This window comes from Thermobia domestica, chromosome 13 (genome assembly GCF_964235325.1).
Source record: "Thermobia domestica chromosome 13, izTheDome1.hap1.1, whole genome shotgun sequence".
NCBI lineage: Eukaryota > Metazoa > Arthropoda > Insecta > Zygentoma > Lepismatidae > Thermobia > Thermobia domestica.
In genome coordinates, this window is record NC_137466.1 from 205,488,382 (window position 1) to 205,509,477 (window position 21,096).

Sequence of the window (21,096 nt, forward strand, 5' to 3'; positions counted from 1 at the left end):
ATCTACTGCTTGGTCGAGGAAAGGCGATTTTGTCAACCCGAAGGCTAGATATGTTTCCCACTCTTTTCATCTCATTGGTGCTTCCAGTCAATCTGTGGTAGATAAGGAGGAAGATCTCATCTTGTTGTGAACATCTACTTCTGGGACTTAAGATAGGACGTCCGGACATTGGTAATCGTGTAATATCTGGAAGTTGTTGGACTACTCTTGGTGAGTCGAACTATCCTTATTTCTGCATGCAGTGATTTGACTTCAACAGTGAATTATATTTTTTTTCTTTTTCATTTCGATAACCATTGTAAAGAAGCAAAACTTCCCAGAGGGGAGGAACTTAATATGAAGCATAATGAAAAAAAAAAGTCAAACGAGATTGTGATTATCAGAGTTGGAAACATTGAACATTGCTATGAATAGTTAATGTGCTGCCATCTATAAACTTACGTTTGATAAATTGACCTATCGAACCTTGTAGTTTTGCAAGGTAATGTGTATCGTCAACATGTTATAATTTTGAGAGTGAAATTGTTTCGAAATTGTGTCGGGAAGATGAGAAGTTAAAAGTGTATAGTGCATTGTGGTTTGTATAAGGAAACGGGAGCATTGCGAGTGTGTGGTTAATATTCCCTGATTCTAAATTTATAATCTTTTTTTTTTTTTATTTTCCATTTTCGATCAAACGACCAGGTGAGTATTGGTCACCCACTTAGGAATGGCCCCGATTCCTATTAGATCATCTGTGTATGTACTTATTAATAATGGTTTGGTAATTGATTTCTACTTTCGATTTTGAGACTAAATGAAAACTTCAAATTTAAATCAAATTATTATAAATTAAATGAGTTGTGGAAGAATAGCTAAATTTTCGCCTTCCGACATTAAGCCGTGATTGCGAGGCAATTTCACCCCGGAATCGGTTTGTTCGTTGTTATTATATTTATATGTTTTTCTTTAAATTATTTGTTATAATAAATTATGTCTCAATTGAAACTGATTCCTTCTAATTTAAAAACTGTTTAATAACCCTTTCACCAAGTCTTGTTTTCCGTAACCACTCGGAAAATGCAGTGTACCTGTCGTTTCTTTGACTTGATTGCTGCAGTTTCCCACACAAAATGAGTAAAAAATTTTGGAAATTGATTGTTTCTTGTTTCATATTTTATTTTATTTTTCATCGATTTCTCGATTAATATTTCTTTCATTCTTTCTTTCGTTCACTATTTTATTCAACCAGTGCACAGTTTTCGTTTTTTTTGAAGGTTGATTTTTGTCCATCACACATTCCATAAACTAGTTCCTCGGGAGCATAAACTTTCGAGATACAAAAGGTTCTGGTTAAAATTTCAGAATTAACACTAATGTTACATTCCATACCAGTATTTGCATGGTGAAAGAGAAAAAATAATCTGGCAAAATTTCACGACAATGGCCTGCCACGAGATTCGAAATAAGGCTTGATATCGAAAAGAAGTCTGCAAAATAAGCTCGCCAAATTTTCTTTCCGTAAACTTACCTTGGCTGGAAAGTACCAGAAAAATAAGTTTCCATTGTGTTCAGGATTAACGGTGAAAAATCCTGAGTAACTAGGTATTCCTTCAATTCCTATGTCACCAACCAAAGACAAATTCTGAGCTTCTTCAATGTTTCCGGATTCAATCAGTGGCGTTAGGATAAGGGGGTCACCAACATCTTCCTCCGCAAGCAGTGACTTCACGAAATTTACATGGATATTTTCTGGCTGCTTTCGATGAAAGTGTTGATCCCAGAACCGAGCACTCTGTGTGCTTGAAATCAAACACGAAATAGCAAATAACTTCAGAAGAATTGCCATATTAGGTATTACTTTTCTACTAGGAAATAACGGTTAATAGTCTGTCCATTTATACGAAGTACAGCCACTATTTTTACGCTTTAAAAAAATTCAAGGATATAACTTAGAGAGAATAATAACTCTATCTCTTCAGTTATCTAAATGAAATATCTTTTTTTAATATTAATTATCAATTATAAATTGAAAACCTTTCCAGAAAGAAAAATCTTAATATTTTGTCAAGTGTGAAGGTCTTTTTTTTTTAAACCTATGAGTCTTATGTTGTAAAGATTTATTATTTCTGCGAGTATTCATAAAGATATCGTTGACAGATTTATTTTTCAATTCGAATACCTCTAAAGCTATGAAAGTTTCTTTATGGTTTTACTGACATTAATGATCCTACCAATCAAAGTCAAAGAATATTGCTCACCTAACTGGTATAATGTAGTACCCATGATCTTGACGTCAATTAATTGTCACCTAAAAATGTCTTTCTTAAAATACGAGGGGAAGTCAAATGAAAACCATAATTATTTTTTAAACTATTCTTTATTGGTCACAGGGTACAGAAGTAAATCACTTTTCAACATAGTTTCCTCCTCGTTCAATGCAAGTCCGCCAGCGCTTCGGAAGAGCCTGAATACCTGCAGAAAAAAAGTCTTTTGGGCGATGGCGCAACCACTCGTGCACCGCGTTATGATGTGCCGATCCATGACTCATGTGTACACATGCTGCAATTTCGTCTATTGTCACACGGCGGTTTTCCAAAATGATGGCTTCAACGGCTGCAATGGTCTCTGGAGTCACTACGCGCCGAGCCTGGCCGGGGCGTGGAGCATCGGCCACAGACGAAACACCATTTGCAAATTTCCGGCACCATTCATAGATTTGTGGCTGTGACAAACACGCATCTCCATACTGAACCATCATTCGCCTAAAAATGTCAATCGGTTTCACACCTTCACTTCGCAAAAACCGAATCACAGAACGCTGCTCCTCGCTGGTGCATGTGGCTAGTGGGGCTGCCATTTTGGAACTGTTGTTGCGCCGGTGTTTGAGCATCTGCCGGCTGCTGCCACCTAGGAGACATCCGGCATACTATCGTAAACAGGCATGCCAACTTACAGATCACTGGCGCCATATGCGGATTTTTATTTCTACTTTTATGGTTTTCAGTTGACTTCCTCGTAGATTACTTCCTTGAGAAGGGTGCATGATTCAGCAAATAGTACGTCAATGCAACCTTCTCTTCTTTTGTTTCATCCATCTGGACAAAATTGTCTGAAAGAAAGCCGCCTTCCGGCTCTAATAGAGGGATAAGGGCGAAGATGGTACCTATTGTTAAGATACTAAACCCATGTTTTAAAATTCTCTGCTACTTACTGTTCCTGGTTTATGAGCAACGATATTGACATCTAAAATATAACATTTGTACCACTTTCGGTTTGAATAGAGGGTTATAGATGAAAATCTAATCAATTCCTGGAACGTTAAATTTATATCAAATTATCGTTTCGCATTGCCTGTTACCGTTTCTGCTCTGTAGCGATCAATATGAAAACGAAGAGTTTTGTATTTGTTCCATTTCAGATTTGAATGCAAAGATAGGACAGGAGATGCTGAAAGTATTTGAGAATAGAATCCTGATTAAGAGACGAATATTCGAACCCAAGAAGAACGGGAATGAGGAACATCAGAAACTTCATAATGAGAAACTGCATAATTTACACCATTTCCCAGATATTGTTAAGATCATCAAGTCTAAGAGCCTCAGGTAGGCAGGTCATGTAGCCAGAATGAAAGAAAGTAGGAACGCTTTCAAAGTTTTAACTGGAAATCCAAATGTTTAACTGGAAGACCTAGGCGCAGATGGGAGGACAATATTAAGATGGATCTCATAGAAATAGGAATACAAAGTAGAAACTGGGTCCAAGTGGTTAAGGACAGAGGTCAATGTTGAGTTTTTGTGTACGCGGCAACGAACCTTTAGGTTCCATAGGCCGTAGAATAAATATGTAAGTTAGTTAGTTAGTTATATAGAATACATTATTAAGACGCTTAATGCATCTCAAAAACCGTTTCTCACTTTCTCAGGATATTTTTGCTATACGAAATTCCAACACTGAGTCCGGAAATAATTAAGTGGACTACTTGTACAGGAGGGCCTGTTTGGCTACCTAGAGTCGTAGAGTCACTTTCCTTTTATATGGGAAGTTTAGTCAGTTTTCCTTAACCAACTTTTTTTTCTACTTATTGTAATTGTAATTTTGCTGTTAATACTGCATACATATAGATATGTAGAAACTAATATTTCTTCGATTCGTGTTAAGAATGATATAATATGTAACCAATTCAAAATGATTTTTAATGATTTATTAAAATCAATAGCTCTTCGCAACTTATTTTAATAGATTCTGTTATCAATAATAACGTTATATTAGTGACCGGTGAGATTGGTAACCGAATTACTTTGTTATTGTTCTTTTGTTTGACTTTTGCTACCTAGAGAAGATATGATGCCTGTCTTAATTATCAGTTTAAAAATTGTAACAGGATACTCGAAATATATTCTTTCTTTTATTGAGTACCGATAAAGGGACTTGATATTATGAATAACGTTATAGCCTTCTAACGAAAATTTGTTGTACCTCGCAGCCAGTGTTTCTTCCACTTGCAATTTCCTGGGGCCTTTGCCCTTCCTGCACACTTCCTGGATAAGAAAATTAAATTGTTATTACTAATATGCTCAAGTAATGTTCCAGTGCAATCCCTTTGTATTTTTATTTTATTTACCAGGCCAAATTTTCTTAGAGAAAGCCTGCTGGCAATTGCTATCGAAATAAATTAACAAATCTCGTTACAAGAAGAAACTATATTTTTGTTTTCGTTATGTTAAACTATCAACATCAATACCTTGAGACGAATAATCGGACTCAAGAGCAACGGAAATGGGGAGTGATGTAAATTTCATAACAAATAATTACATAATTTATATCGTTTACCAAACATTTTGTTAGAGTAATCAACTCTAGGAGGCTCAAATGGGCAGGTCATGTAGCCAGAATGCAAGAAAGTAGGAAGACTTTCCAAGTTTAAATTGGAGGTCTAATCAGAAAACGATCATCAGGAAAACCTAGGCGCAGATGGAAGAACAATATTAACATGATTCTCGCAGAAATAGGAATACAAAGTAAAAGCTGGATCCAGTTGGCGAAGGATAGAAGTCAAGGAGGGATAGAAGGATAGGAGAGCTTTCGTGAACGTGGCATTGAACCTCCAAAGTTCCATATGCCACAGAGTTAGTTAGTTAATTTTGTTATGTTAAGCTACGACACCTGGATATATCCTGAGCTCCTTTACAAAATCCGTTGTGCAGGTACCATAGAACTCTGAAACCTTGATCTCATACTAATTCCTCAGGAAGGTCATTTTCTGGTAGATCACCAAGTTTCGAATGTCTGTAGCTTTAAAACTTATTTTCCTTTATATTAACAGCGACGTAACTAAGAGGGAGCAAACGGGGCTTATGCCTCAGGACGCCGGATTGGGGACGCAAATGTTTACTTTCACTATAAGGCAAGGGTAAAAGTTTTAGCAATCTAAAGATCATAAAAAAAATTATCTGAGAAACTTAAGAGAACAACAATGACTCATCAACCTTAGGATCATATCTATAGAGCATAAGCTAGCTTCAAAGCTGTGTTTTAAGGACGTTATAAAAACCTTTGCATCCAAAAGAGCCCACAAAGTTAGATTTTAGTTCCAGCATTTTGTGATTTAATTTAATTTACACCGATTTAAGAGATCTGCAAAATGTCCGAGGTATAATACTCGAGACAACAACTTGACTGTTTGTCACAATCAAATATTCTATTCTAAAGCAACAGACCGTTCGAAACAGACCGAACGATTCGTTCTACACATGTGCATATTTCGACATAATTCCAAAAAACATTGTGACTTGCAGTTATTATGATAAAGACTATAAGAATATGTCAAGCGTGCTATTATCATATTTGGTAATCAAATACTAATTAGTTTGGTGTTTTATCTTGTACTAAAAATTAAATTATGTACTGCAATTTTGAAATCAAACTTTACCACTTGAAGACAAAATGGAATAGGAGAATTACTTTGTGATACCAATATCAAGTCTAATTGGGGGATTTGTCTGGAGCATATGTTACGCACTTCTCTGTGAAGGCCCTCTGAGTCAAGGCATAACTGCTGGTATTAACGTACCCTTGTAACAATGAATATACGCTGTCGCAACGTATATTCAGCAGCTGCTCAGAAACTATAACAAAGCAAAAACAATTTATGAGAATTCCGATAAGGTAGCGTAACTTTTTGAACACGTTGTCGTTACAGACCATAAATGAGAAAATTGAAGTTGATATACATTTTCGTGGAAAATTTTGCTAATTGAAGCATGAAGCAAGCATCGGAGGAAAATACATGCAATATATGTATTAATTGTTACTTCCAGATTAAAACAATATGTACTTCTAATAAATTGATTGCACATTGCAAGTATTCGATTGCAGAAATTTCCTACAAAAGAAACATACTATGAATGAATAACTTATAAATTCTTAAGACCGATTTATATGGAAAAAAACAAACAACAGTATGGACTGAACTATTAAGAATATGTATATTAACTTTAATATTGTAAATACCAGGAGGAAGATTGGGATAAGTATCTTGATACAAATCTTCAAATGTAAAAAAATAAAATAAAAAAATATTCTATTCAGCTTTTGAAAGAAATTTACGACTTTTTAAAATCTCAATACTCAATACTTGTCACAATAACATCACAAATGACAGATAAGGTCGTACAAGTGCGGTAAAATTGTCATCCTTAAGGTTTTCTTTTTTTTAAAAAAATGGGTAAATAATAGAAATGCAGTAAGTTGCAACAAACATATATAAATAGTAGAAATTCAAGATGCTTGTAGTAGTAACAAAAAGGCATATGCAACATCATGTTGACCAAGACCTTAGTTTTTTTGTTCCTTGTGTTTGCCAGTTCTAAATGTGCCACCCAACACAGCAAACATTTCAATCGAAGACCATTGAGAGATGTTTATCCAAGATGGGAACCGAAACCAGTACAAGGGGATGTAGGCGAAGCCCTCATCCTGACACCACTGATCGAAGCCGGAAATCTTGAAGAGGCCCGCAACTTGTCCGTAGTCGGTGATCTGGGCATCGAAGGAATTCCCAGTTACTCAGGGTATCTGACTGTGAATCCTAAAACTAACGGAAACTTATTTTTCTGGTATTTTCCCGCGCAGGAGGTAAGCAAATATACAATATGTGTTATTACTTATTAGGTTGAAAACACAAATAATTTTTCAACATAAAACATTGATCGTCAATAATACGCTATCACTTTTATCATTTATAGAGCCTCAGAAAATAAAATAATCATCCCAGCTTGAGAGATTTAATAACTAATGTAATTATTAATAAGTACAGCAAACTAGACTCATTTCACACTGAAATAACAACACTTTTAACAAATAAAATTAATTAAGAGCCATAAATTAAATAAAAAATTTAAATAATAATGAAAAAGGCAAAATGGCTCCAGTAATTTTACAATGTTTTGGAAACCACGATGCCTTATACTCAAAATACGAAATTCAAAGATATAAAATAATAAAAACTTAAAAAAGAAAATGCAAATATCTTGGCGCAATGTGAAAACGGCTTTTGACGAAAATAAATTTGAGTATTGAATATGACTTTTCTGAAATCGTAGAGATTTCTTAGTGAAACTACTATTTCAGCAAAAATATATATTAACATTCATACGTACTATTTTAGAATCCATACAAGCCACTTATAGCAATTGTTTTGTAATATCTGGTTTTCTGCTATTGCATCTCTTCAAACTGTACAAATCTCTCTACAAAGTACTAATAAATTCATTTGCAAATAATAGTCAATGAATCATACCACCAACAATAAAAGGAAAAATCTTTTGGAGTATGTTACTGTATGGATATAACCACATATCAAAATGGAGGCTTTACAGATTTTTGACATCGAAAATAATTCATTTTTATTTTGGAAACAGGACAATTTGAAACTAGATATCTTTGATAATAGTAAAGAAACTTTGAGCTAGTTGAATTCTTTTATCCAACTAAAGTTCATTCAACGAACCTTCTGATCCTGATGTAAACATTGCAGAATTGTATTACTCCGCCAGTCATCGGATGATTGGCTATCGGTCAGCGCTCCTGTCGATGTTTTACTTATTTCCCGCATGTGACGATATTGTTAACTGTGATTCGCGCTAAAGTTGGGTCAAAACCAATTTCAATGCACGCGTATTCTCTTTTATTGCATTAATTCAATTTAGTTCTTAGATAAAGTGTTGTTTCTGTTGTCTACTTCTAAGGAATTCTGGTAATGAGCCTTATAAGCAAGGACTATTTTCTTCTGGCGTATGGGTGTTCTAAGGCTCTCTAACCAATAAAATCAAACAACCACCACGTGTATTTGTTTACATGAGGTACCGAACGTTCCTTGAATAAACTTTAGACAATTGATTGTTGAAAACTACACCTTCACCCGTATAAAGACTTAAGAATCGAAGTTCATATCGTCTTAAGAGTAAAGTTGGAGAAATAACTAAAAATGTATACCAACATTGAGTTTCTTGATCTTACTCTTTTAGTAAAATTTACCTATTCAATTTGAAAATCGTTTATTCGTCGCTTTGGTCGTATATTTTATCGTCTTCGCAGGTAAACCCTGAAGACGCTCCAGTTCTTTTGTGGCTTCAAGGAGGTCCTGGTTCATCTTCGCTGTATGCCTTGTTTTGGGAGAATGGCCCTTTCAAAATTACTGCTGACATGACTCTTGTGCCCAACAACTATTCTTGGCATCTTCAACATAATATGATATACATCGACAACCCGGTGGGAACAGGTAAATGTTTAAAACTTATGAAGAAATTAATAATATTCTTTAATTATAAAAAAATGCAGTTGAAGGTGTTGACACGAGTAAGACTTTTGATATGAATATGTGGTTCGTGTCACATTGAAACTTTGTTAGACATGTAGCTACATTTAACGTTTTCGAAAATGAAGTTAAACTTGAATTAACAAAGAAAAAGCACAGAACAAATTTAGTTTTCAAAGTATATTTATTTTTTGTCTGTAAGATTGATAATTCAAGGGTGTTAAAGTCAGATAAGTTTGATAGAAGAATATACGCACTTTGTGAGCTGGAAAAATAATTGAACAACAGCTATCAAGAGTATTTGCTTGTAGCAAATAAGTCATGTTCGACTTCTTGGTAAGACTATTACGTACTTAAATAGATTTTTTTCTTTTGAGTATATTTATCGTTGTATTAATTATATTATTTCATCAATATACATTTGTATACTTATGTTACAATTTGCCTTTGGAACAGGGGGCCTAGGAAGATATCGTTTTATTCAAAACGTGTTAATTTTTTTCCATACTTAACTTTAAAACGAAATTAAAATGTTTCACGTTGTGCAAAGCTGGTAATGAAGATAAAGCCAGGAAAGAAGGTTTATGATTAGAGCATTTGCTTGTAACCTTTCCAGCGACGGTGAAGTTCTGACTAGGAACAAGAGTTTCAAATTTTGGTAGTAGAAAAATTTTCAAAGAGTATTACTAACACTAGTTAAATAACTTACTTAACACTACGAAAATTTTAACGGTTACGGTGAAATCGCAATTAAGATTACCAATGGCGAGTTATTTAAAACTTATGTTTTAATAACGTAGGTTTAACTTTTAATCGCAGTGGGCCTTATACAGAGTCGTTTTGACATATGATTAGCGTCATACTAAAGGCCTGACTACTGCAGGATACATTAGTCGAAAGTCTTTAGTATTTCATTAATCACACGTCAGAACGACTCTGCATAAGGCCCAGTAAGATCAATCAAGTTGTTTTGAACCCTGATCCTGGGTTAAAAAGTTCCTTCACCATAGCGACAAAAAAAAAAAAAGTCTGGTGCTTAGTTACTTTACAGTGCAAACATGTAGAACTTTGCATCAAACTAGATTTCTATTATTAAGGCGCATGGCTTTCAGAACTGATACGTAAGTGAAAGGAAAACTTTTCGAGTACTACCAGAGCTACTACAACCAATTTTTTTCGCCCTGTATGTAAGACAAAAAGCAATTTCGTTGGATATTTCATAAAATCATCTTGGTTATAATTCTTTTAGTTTGGTTTGAGAAACCAATATTCAAAATCTCCTCAGAACGAACATTCAAGTTGAGAACAACGCTTTATTCATTCGTTCAGCTAACCCAATGTTATTTATAATCATTAGCATCAGTTATCGGTGCAGCTGTGCTTTAGACATACAGGCAACGTATCTAGATACAGTAATTTCATCTAACTAAATTTATTTCAATGCAAGATTTCGTATGTTACGCCTAGATGATATTTATTAGTTTTTTTTCATTAATTCAGTTTGCAACCAAACTTTTCTTGTGGAAACTTAGCTGCGATCAAAGTCTCAAGAACCAGTTCTTTATAATATGTAGAGTGCACTTTGCATCCTAAAGTTATCGAGCTAACTACACATGGGAAAGAATAAAATTTATTCTACTTTAAGAATACCATAGAAATTAGCGCCGGAAACGTCTATGTTTTATTGCACAGAGTAATACACTTTGACACTCGTAACACGTAGCACCATTTTAATAATCAGCAACGATCTCTGGATCAGTAACTATAAATGTCTACTAATAGTTTAATTAGTGTTCATATTTTTAAGTGATTCTTTTCTTAAGTAATAACATGCAGGAATAAACAAAAGAGGACCACTGCAATACCCTGTAGAAAAGTACAAATAACAGTTCATTCAAACTAACACTTCCCTCATATTGGAGAAGAGCATTGTGAGAAATCGTGATATACGCAGAGGGGCTTTTATTCCTTTATAGTCTACAGAAAGTGATATAGTCAATATTCCATTTAGAGTATTTAAATAGTTACTAAATAAATTGTTGTTGTGTATGTTTATCGCATATTTTGTTTACTGTGATAAAAGAGTAATAATAAATATACCAACCAAACCAAACTAGCCTAATTTGCGTAACGGCCCATTTGTGAGCCTAAGCCTGCTCCAGCGCCATCCACTAGAGACCAGTTGATCTACGTCAAACCTAACGGAGAGCACATTGTCAGTGCGTTGCAACATTCTGTCCCTAACAGGTGCTTTCTAGATCTAGTAGCCGTTACGTCTTGTTTTCACTTGACTCCCCCGTTTGCGTCATGACGCTGAGTGGATGCCGAAAATTGGAATGTACCAGCGGGGAATCGAACCCGGGACCATACGGACATAAGTCCAACGTTCTAATAACAAGATTACGGTGTTCCCCAATAAATATACGTACCAACACTCAGGAATTCTCTTATTGAAGTAAAATGGTAGATGTTATTACAAATACTGGCATGTTACCTACATCTGTGCAGGGCCGACATTTTACTAAATATCCTCTCACCTGTGCAAAGAGAATCATAGAACAAACCTGTTCTTGAGATATTAGATATACATTTTTTCATGAATTATATCTAATTTCTAACGATCCTTCACGTTAAAGAGTTATTATTGGCTTCCTAACATAATTAATCTAGTATTGCATTGTGCCGCAAGGATTGAACCACATAAGTCAAAACTGCAACAGAAGGGCACCCATGAAGCCAATTTCTAGCAAATAATCCTGCTGGATCCAGACACTCAGGTACCAGCAATGAACTGTTGACACTCTCGAGCAGTGTACCTCTGTAGTCTATTAGAGTGCTCACAAAGAGACTTATGGAAGTGTCACTCACCGATCTGAATGAAACTCGTAGAACATCAAAAAATAATCGACACTTTTTTTTTTTTTTTTTTTTTGCAATGGTGAGGATTTAAGGATTGAAACCACCCTTTGAATGTTAGGAGTGTTCTCCAAGCATAGACAAAAAACGATCATTTAATATAGAAGAAAACATACTGCCAAGGGGGTTTTAGACAGCTCATTCAGAACCTGACATAAAAAAATTACAAAACTCAAAATGGTGGATCCAATATAATGATTACAATTACAAAATGTCTTCTGGTTTCATATTCTCTGTAGTTAGCCAAGAACAATTATAGTTGGCAGATATTACTGCGAGGAGGTTGCAGACCAATTTGAAATCCCTTTTCTGTACTTATTTTAATGCGATGCTTGATTAAAGTGAGTCTCTGCACCTCTCACTACAGCGTTTACAGGGACATAAACAGTAGAAAGTGTGGCACAGCCAATAAATCTATGACTCATAGCTACACCATACAGCCTTTAATGTCTGAAAATAGTGTTGTTATCACCATTGTTAATTATTTTTTTAGGAAAAGAATGAAACATTTGACATTATGGTTCAAAACAACCTCTTATAATCCGAAAATGTCCTTGTGAAAGCATCAAATTCGGGAAAATTAACATCAGGTCTTGTGAGATCATGGTTTCAAGAGGCTTTTCTGACAATGCCTAATGTGAAGTCCATTATGTTATTAGATTAGTGGAGTGGTCACAATTCATCCTATTTTCAACCTATTTTACGAACAGAAAAGTACCTCAAGATAGAAACCATTCTGCTCTAACAACTGGTAGGATTCAGTATTTTGATATGTTCGTCTTTAGGCCGTGGAAAAATTTCTTGAGACATTTTACTGATATTGTCCTCTATAACTAACATAAATTTACATCTCCGTAATAATATAATTTAGATTCAAATTACTGACTCATAGTCAGTTTTCTTCTCCCAGATTTGCAAATCTTATTAGATATGCGTGATACAAAAACAGTTATTTGGAAGAAGATTGTGCTGCATTTTGCGATTTGTCACAGTTATTGTTGTAAGAAGGTGAGTACAATGTTTATGCATCACACACCTTTTTACGAAATCTCATTACTGTGAAGCGTTTTCTCAATAAATTCATAATTATAACAATTGAGGATATATGAAGTTCTGACATAGTGAGAGGCGAGGGGACTCATTATACATAAGCACCCCGAAAGAGAGAGGTCCAAAGGAATTTCAAATCGGTCTGCAACCTTCTCGTAGTAACCCCTGCCAACTATAATTGTTCTTGGCTAACTCCAGAGAATTTCTAACTAGAAGATATTTTGTAATTGTAATCAATATATTAGATCCGCCATTTTGAATTTTGAGATTTTGACGTCAGATTCTGAATCAGCTGTTCTGAAACTCCCTGGCAGTATCTTTTCTTTTATATTAAATGATTGTTTTCTGTCTATGCTTAGAGACCACACCTAACGTTTAAAGGGTGGTTTCTACCCTTAAATCTTCACCAATGCCGAAACAAAAAAAATAAGTGTCGATTATATTTTGATGTTCTACAAGTGTGCAAAGTTTAATTCAGATCGGTGAGAGACTTCCGTAAGTCTCCTTGTCAGTTGAATAAGTACCAAATTTCACAATAGTAAATCCCCACGTTAAGCGGGTTTGCATATCCAGGCTCCTAACTATGAAAGCATTTACGATCACTCCAACTCCAATCATTTCACAGATTCAACCTGTTGCATATAAGTTATTAGGACGTAAAATTGAATGTAGTTTATACGAAAAAGACCTGTATGCATTGCAAGACCTGTAACCCCCAAATATTCACCACAAACTAATAGCGGTATCGCCATAAACAAAAAAAAAAAAAAAAAAAAAAAAGTGTAGAGCAGGAAACTACTTTACACAAAAGTCTAAAGAAAATCAATGAAGACGTACGAATTGATCGAGCGGTTTGGGTCAATAGTCTATCAATCATAAGTTTATGTGTTCAAACCCTGTAGGAAGTATTGGTTTCGTTTTTTTCTTAAAAGTGTGTTCCTTATTTTCATCAGAGGACTGAAAACATTTCTTTGAATAAATCTTTGGCAACTACTTTTCTCTCAAATTCGATTAGAAAGGAACATTATATGAATTGCAAATCTAAAATCCAAAACTAAAAAAAAAAATATTAAGTATGTTCAATATTCCATTATTATCCTTTGATTTGTAATGAAAAACTAATTATAAGCATTGATGATTTCAGAAGATTATCCCGGGTAATGGTCAATATATGCATGAGAGGAAATTGATAGATCATTATTAGCCCACTTTGAGCATGATCGAAGATATGGTCACGAATTTATGTCGACAGGGTCTCAAATTCTCACACAGGTCATGCCCTGAAATCATCACTGTTTCAAAGGTTTCCTTAACAAATACCTAGGTAGAATATTACATTTATTTCTCGTTCTACGTTTCGAAATGACAAAATCTAAATTTTAAAGATAATTATAATACGATAAGCATAAAGGTTTATAAAGCTAATGAAGTAAATAGTATTGTATAAGTTTCTAATCGGATTAAAACTAGAATATTCGCTTGCATCGCACTTTAAAGTAAATCCTCTCTATATATAATTTTTACTGGAAAGCATGTTTAACTCCAATTATTTAATCAATATTTTTAATAATATATTTTTATTGTAATATTTTTACTATTCAATGTCGTATACACTTCATTTCTCAAAGCAAAACCTCGCAAATGTATAGTGGGCTAGCGAATATTATTGAATAAATTATCATTTAGTTTACGTAAATACTGCATCGCCTGATTTGAAACTTCGTACTTTAACTAATAATAATAATAATAATAATAATAATAATAATAATAATAATAATGTCTGGTATTGATATTTATTCAAAGCAAGTCTTTAGCATACCCTCCTAGTACAGTATTATTTTTTAAACGGTCATTATAAAATTGTCAAGCTAAATTTTAAAGAGTCATTATAAGTGGTGCTTTATTTATTTATTTCACAAATCATTTCTGCCAGTAGTTTTCGCCCCCTTACTCCCTCTTCATGCTTAACCAGGAGGAAGCTGCACGTCCTTAGGTTGGGAAGCACTGCTTCCGTTTGACAGCCTGTAGAAATTTGCATTGTGATTCGTATTAGCAATGACAGTGAGGTGGATTTTTCTGTTTCTACTGTGCATCATCGGCATCATTATATCAGAAGTATTCCGCCAGTACCAGTGGGTCACTCACCGCGACTGAGAAACTGCCATGCTCCACGATCTTCTATTAACCTTCCCATCTTCACATACGATTTTTCTGTTTTGATATCGCCAATAGCCTAATTAGTCTAATTAATCCCCTCCCTCTCTTTCCTGCCATCATACCCTCTAGTACATCCCTCATGATACAGTTCCTTCTTAACCAATATCCCAACCAATTTTTCTTCCTCTTCTTAATAATATTTTTTTCCTTCCATTTATATCACGCTCTCATTCGTTTCCCCCTCGAACCAGCTATTTCTCTCCATTCTTTTCCACGCACATATTTCGAGAGTCTTCAATTGTTTCTCATCATTTTTGCATAATGTCCATGATTCTGCCTTATAAATACAGTAAAATACAGTACACGAAGCATTTTTTGAGTATTTTTAAAACTCTATTCAAGGTCCCACAAAATAACATTTTCTTCATCCTAAAGGCTTCTTTCGCCATTTCTATCCTTGCTTTTATTTCACGTTCGCATATCATATCATCACTAATAATACTACTCAGATATCGAAAACTAGTTATTTGTTCTTTTCTCCCGCTCCTACTTCTATATATGACACCGATCCCTTCGTTTCAATCACCATGGATTTTGTCTTTATAACATTTATTTTCATCCCATATTCTTCAGAAGCCTTTCTCAAGTTTACTACATCTTATTAATTTTCTTTTTAGATTCTGCAACAACAACTATATCAACCCCAAACCGTATACACCTCATCATTTCATCTCCTACCGAAATTCCATCTTCATTAGGTAGACTCGTTTTTGCTATCTCTTCGATATTACTATTAAATAATGTCAGAGAAATACATAATCTCTGTTGAACTCACCTTCCAATTACACTGTCCGTCTACTGTGCATGCACGAGCGAATTTCCATGAAAGATCATGAATAATTCTGATAATTTATATAGTATTTATGGACGAATACGTTATAGAACCTATATAAATAACATATATCGTTCCTCAAAGTAACGATACGGCAAACATAAAAACATCAATAGACATATTACATCAGGGCGAAATAGGCATAAATTTCAGACACTTCAAAACAGATTTCGTTCGTTCTTACCGCTAGTCCAGTGGCTAGTACGTGTGCCTTTGGTGCACGGGGTCTCCGGGTAGATTCCCGGTGGGGGAATTTTAATTGACTAAATGTTTTTGCATTCATGTTCCTGTCGTTCAAGCTTAAAGGAAATGATTGTAAAACGTGTATAACCAAGTAGAACATAAAGACAACTTATTCAGATACGTTCTGTGAATCAGTTAACTTAATGACAAGAAACCAAGTGTCTAAGGCATTTGTAACTTGAAAGGAACTCTTAAAGGTTAGTTCCAGTCCCACCAAAGTAACATTTTTCTTTTACCTGTTCTCGAAGTTTCTCTTTGTATTTCTATCGGATTCGAATAAATAGAACTTCGAATAGAGACCACGTTGAATTCATTTATTTAATAATCCTGAAATTCTTATATGGCTATGGCTATGATTTTTATTATTATTATTATTATTATTATTATTATTATTATTATTATTATTATTATTATTATTATTATTATTTAAAGTACGAAGTTTCAAATCAGGTGATGCAGTATTTACGTAAACTAAATGATAATTTATTTGATAATATTGACTAGCCCACTATACATTTGCGAGGTTTTGCTTTGAGAAATGAAGTGTATACGACATTGGATAGTAAAAATATTACAATAAAAATATATTATTAAAAGTATTGATTAAGTAATTGGAGTTAAACATGCTTTCCAGTAAAAATTATATAGAGAGAGGATTTACTTTAAAGTGCGATGCAAGCGAATATTCTAGTTTTAATCCGATTAGAAACTTATACAATACTATTTACTTCATTAGTTCTATAAACCTTTATGATATCGTATTATAATTATCTTTAAAATTTAGATTTTGTCATTTCGAAACGTAGAACGAGAAATAAATGTAATATTCTACCTAGGTATTTGTTAAGGAAACCTTTGAAACAGTGATGATTTCAGGGCATGACCTGTGTGAGAATTTGAGACCCTGTCGACATAAATTCGTGACCATATCTTCGATCATGCTCAAAGTGGGCTAATAATGATCTATCAATTTCCTCTCATTCATATATTGACCATTACCCGGGATAATCTTCTGAAATCATCAATGCTTATAATTAGTTTTTCATTACAAATCAAAGGATAATAATGGAATATTGAACATTATATATATATATATATATATATATATTTAGTTTTGAATTTTAGATTTGCAATTCATATAATGTTCCTTTCTAACCGAATTTGAGAGAAAGTAGTTGCCAAAGATTTATTCAAAGAAATGTTTTCAGTCCTCTGATGAAAATAAGGAACACACTTTTAAGAAATAAACGAAACCAATACTTCCTACAGGGTTTGAACACATAAACTTATGATTGATAGACTATTGACCCAAACCGCTCGATCAATTCGTACGTCTTCATTGATTTTCTTTAGACTTTTGTGTAAAGTAGTTTCCTGCTCTACACTTTTTTTTTTTTATTGCGATACCGCTATTAGTTTGTGGTGAATATTTGGGGGTTACAGATCTTGCAATGCATACAGGTCTTTTTCGTATAAACTACATTCAATTTTACGTCTTAATAACTTATATGCAACAGGTTGAATCTGTGAAATGATTGGAGTTGAAGTGATCGTAAATGTTTTCATAGTTAGTAGCCTGGATATGCAAACCCGCTTAACGTGGGGATTTACTATTGTGAAATTTGGTACCTGTACAAATGAATCAGTAATTTTGAAAAAGTCATGAGTTAGAAAAGTGAGTTATGATAAAATAAAACAAAAAAATGTTTAGTTGTTGAAAATCCTGCTAGACATGAAATGATCGATCTTTGAAAAAGTAGCGTTTTCTTGTCATTATACGAAATGAACAACTTGTGTAGAGCAATTGGCAGCAACAAAACGTGTACTCATGGCTTGCTATCTTCTGACGCATGACCTTTCAAAAATGACTGATTCAAATGTAAATTGTCTCTTGAGGAAGAAGAATATTTGTATTAATCAAGCAGAAATGTTATACTGTTTTCTACTTGTGTAATAATCTTCAATGTTTAAATATCAAAAAACGTACGCAGCTGAGGTACCGGTATGTTGAAACTTGTATTTATAAAGTTTATAGCAATATTTAATTTAATTTAACTAAATTATGTGAACTAATTAGCTTGTGAGTTAATTACTTTGTTGCTATATAAATCCAAAACATTATGTAAAGTTTTATGACGGGAAGTAACGTACTACTCAAACGTCAGTCACTTCAACATATTGTATTCATAAGCTACTTTCAAAAATGATTCCATGCAGTCAAAATCAACTGTAATCAACTTAAAGTAAAATTCAAACTTTAAGTTCATGTTGTAAATACTTTTTTTGGTTTACAGGATTCAGTTTTACCGATCCAGATGGTTATGTGACCAATCAAGTGGAGGTTGGAAGAGATTTGTATGCTGCTCTTATCCAATTCTTTACGCTATTCCCTGAACTTCAGGATAACGATTTCTTTGTCACCGGAGAATCATTTGCAGGTATACGTGACAAAATTAATAGTGTTCTTATTTTAAACATGGTTCTCCTAAAGGTGTCTTGTTTGTAAATTATCAATAAACACCATAGTGCTCTAAAAAATGCAATATGAAGCATAGATAAGTATAGTAGTATATTTGTATCTCCGAGAAAGTCCACAAGGTAACTAATAATTTCTGTGAGTAAATGTTCAATTCTAAATATAAGAATATTTCATAACTAAAAGATTTAACTTAACAATGAAAAGTGCCAATATTAGTACAACTTAATTTGACAGCTAACATCTTGATACAAGATTGAAGAGTTGAAGAGTTGAAATGAATATTGCTATATAAATATAAATTTATAATTATTAGTTGGAATATAATAAGATCTCTGCTGCCGATGCTAAGCGTCTCAAAGAAAAGCATCCCTTCCTCTCTTTCTGTCTTTTTTTTTTCACTTTCAGCTATTCTTGTAAATCTGTGGCAACCCAGACGTCCGGCGTTTTCACCCAAACAGATCTTGTTCCCGATCAAGGTCCAGAAATTCAGACCCCAGTCGCATCGACTGACGAATGCCCTCAAAACCCCACGTGTTTCTGTTAGTGGTGCCGAAACTGACCTTGTTTCCGACAAAAGTTCAGAAATTCAGATCCCAGTTTCATCTACTAGCGAACCCCCAAAACCCACGTGTTTCTTTCAGTTGTGGTTTTCGGCGAACCTCAGCTCATCGCCACTTATCTTATATGGCCGGCCTATAATTTATCCAGCATATACGCCAGCTCAATGATACTGTTCTTGCCCCGAAAAAAGCATAATCCCCACATGTTCCTAAGTCACCTGCAGTTACTTTGAAATCTGATGGGTAGTGAGTGGAGGGTAGTCGGACCACGTGGAAAGGTTCGCCTTAACGGTTATTTCTGCCTTTTTATTGTTTGTTTCTTTATTGTTAAATATTTTCTCTCTTGTTACTATTAACTAACTAACTAACTAACTCTATGGCCTATGGAACCCGGAGGTTCAATGCCGCGTTCACAAAAGCTCTCCACTGACTTCTATCCTTAGCTAATTGGATCCAGTTTCTACTTTGTATTCCCATCTCTGCGAGATCCATCTTTATATTGTCCTCCCATCTGCGACTAGGTCTTCCTAATAGTCGTTTTCCGATTGGTCTTCCAGTCAAGACTTTGAAAGCGTTTCTACTTTCTTCCATTCTGGCTACGTGATCTGCCCACCTGCGTCTTCTAGACTTGACCCTAAATATGGTTGGAAAACGGTAGATATTGTGCACTTCTTCGTTATGAAGTTTTCGCCATTCCACATTCCGGTTCCTCTTGGGTCCGAATATTCTTCTCAGGATCTTCTTCTCAAGTACTTTCAGACTTCAAATACTTTCCCAAATACTTTCTTCCCTCAGAGTAAGCGACCATGTTTCGCAACCATACAGAACAACAGGCATGATTATAGTTTTATATATTTTAAGCTTCAAATTCTTCGACAGAATTCGCGACGGCTAGAAATTTTGAACCGAATAGTAACACGAATTCCCTGCTTTTAGTCGACATTTAATTTCTTCTTATGAATATGATTTTCATCTGTTAATATTGATCCTAAATATTTGAAAGCAGTGTGCGAATTAGATAACTTATATTGGAGGGGATAAAATTAGGCCAACGGGACGTAGAATCTGAAGGTATAATAATTCAAAATGAGACAATATTGCCTTACACATAAATATGATATGACATCTGTAAAAAATAAGGGATTTATTAATTCAATAACAATAACTATGTATACGCATATTTTTGACATGCACACATCACACATAACCTTTCTGAATGTGTACTCACTTTTGTGCTCGTAGCTCTCTAAGGTTTCTTTACTTAACAATTCGGCAGATTGATAGCCCTGGTCAGAAACATATGTTAATTTTTCCGCTCGTATTGAAATCTTCCACTTTGCGTTATTACACACAGCCTTGAGAAAGAAAACCTATAGAGTGAGACATAAGTCGGTTAACACCCTTGTAGCACACGAATGGCTTGATGTTCACCTTGGTTCATGGTATATGTTGTTCGGGTGGGTAATGGACCATACCCACGGTTGTCATGGACATGGTTGCCATGGCGGACATCTTGGAAGCCGCCATCATGGATCCAACTTGGGATTTTTAAATGTGAAGGGGTATGTAGGGTATCATTTGACACGAGCTCGATCTCAGGCAGCTATGTACTGTCCTTCTTGAAGAAGACACACTGCATGGCGCCTCTGCCGATCCGCATGGACTCGCAACAGCATGTCAGGGTCGACGGTTTCAAAACATTGCAGAATTCGTTGCATGAGATGGTGGATATCACAGATGGGTTCTTGATAAAACAGGTTCTTCAGATGGCCCCAGAGGAAGAAGTCGAGCGGCGGAAAATCTGGGATTGTGGTGGCCACTCTATTGGTCCCCATCGCCTTTCCCAATGTCCCGGAAATTGTCTATCGAGCCATTGGCGTGAACATAACGCATAATGAGGTGGAGCCCCGCCTTCCTGGAAAAGGGATGGGAAATTACCGTCCTCATTCAAAAGAGCAGGTAACACATCATCCTCGACCAGATCAGGATATATCTCACCAGT

General features: G+C 34.7%; 2 protein-coding genes across 4 annotated transcripts in view; one reads left to right on the forward strand and one right to left on the reverse strand.

Moving 5' to 3' along the window:
• The window catches only part of LOC145668967 (venom serine carboxypeptidase-like), a 187,468-nt gene that overhangs the window by 48,689 nt on the left and 117,683 nt on the right, over positions 1-21,096 (reverse strand). The window contains exon 1 of one of the 3 annotated variants that reach the window (XM_081737263.1): positions 1,511-1,843. The exons of the other annotated variants lie outside the window; for them this stretch is intronic. Within the exon in view, the coding sequence (XP_081593389.1) occupies positions 1,511-1,828 (318 nt within the window). The 5' untranslated portion in view covers positions 1,829-1,843. Of the gene's footprint in view, positions 1-1,510; positions 1,844-21,096 lie in introns of those variants that run through there. 3 annotated transcript variants of the gene reach the window in all.
• Positions 6,802-19,262, forward strand: LOC145667945 (venom serine carboxypeptidase-like). The gene is made up of 4 exons (XM_081735371.1): positions 6,802-7,116; positions 8,578-8,761; positions 18,350-18,493; positions 18,940-19,262. Exons 1-4 carry the CDS (start codon positions 6,802-6,804, stop codon positions 19,260-19,262), a joined length of 966 nt encoding a protein of 321 aa, XP_081591497.1.

Bases quoted from the DNA above. Each gene is read 5' to 3' on its own strand.
- LOC145667945 (XM_081735371.1), top strand. From the start codon at position 6,802: ATGTTGACCAAGACCTTAGTTTTTTTGTTCCTTGTGTTTGCCAGTTCT. The intron at 7,117-8,577 runs GTAAGCAAATAT...TCGTCTTCGCAG, and splicing joins GGTATTTTCCCGCGCAGGAG to GTAAACCCTGAAGACGCTCC. The intron at 18,494-18,939 runs GTATACGTGACA...TTTCACTTTCAG, and splicing joins CACCGGAGAATCATTTGCAG to CTATTCTTGTAAATCTGTGG.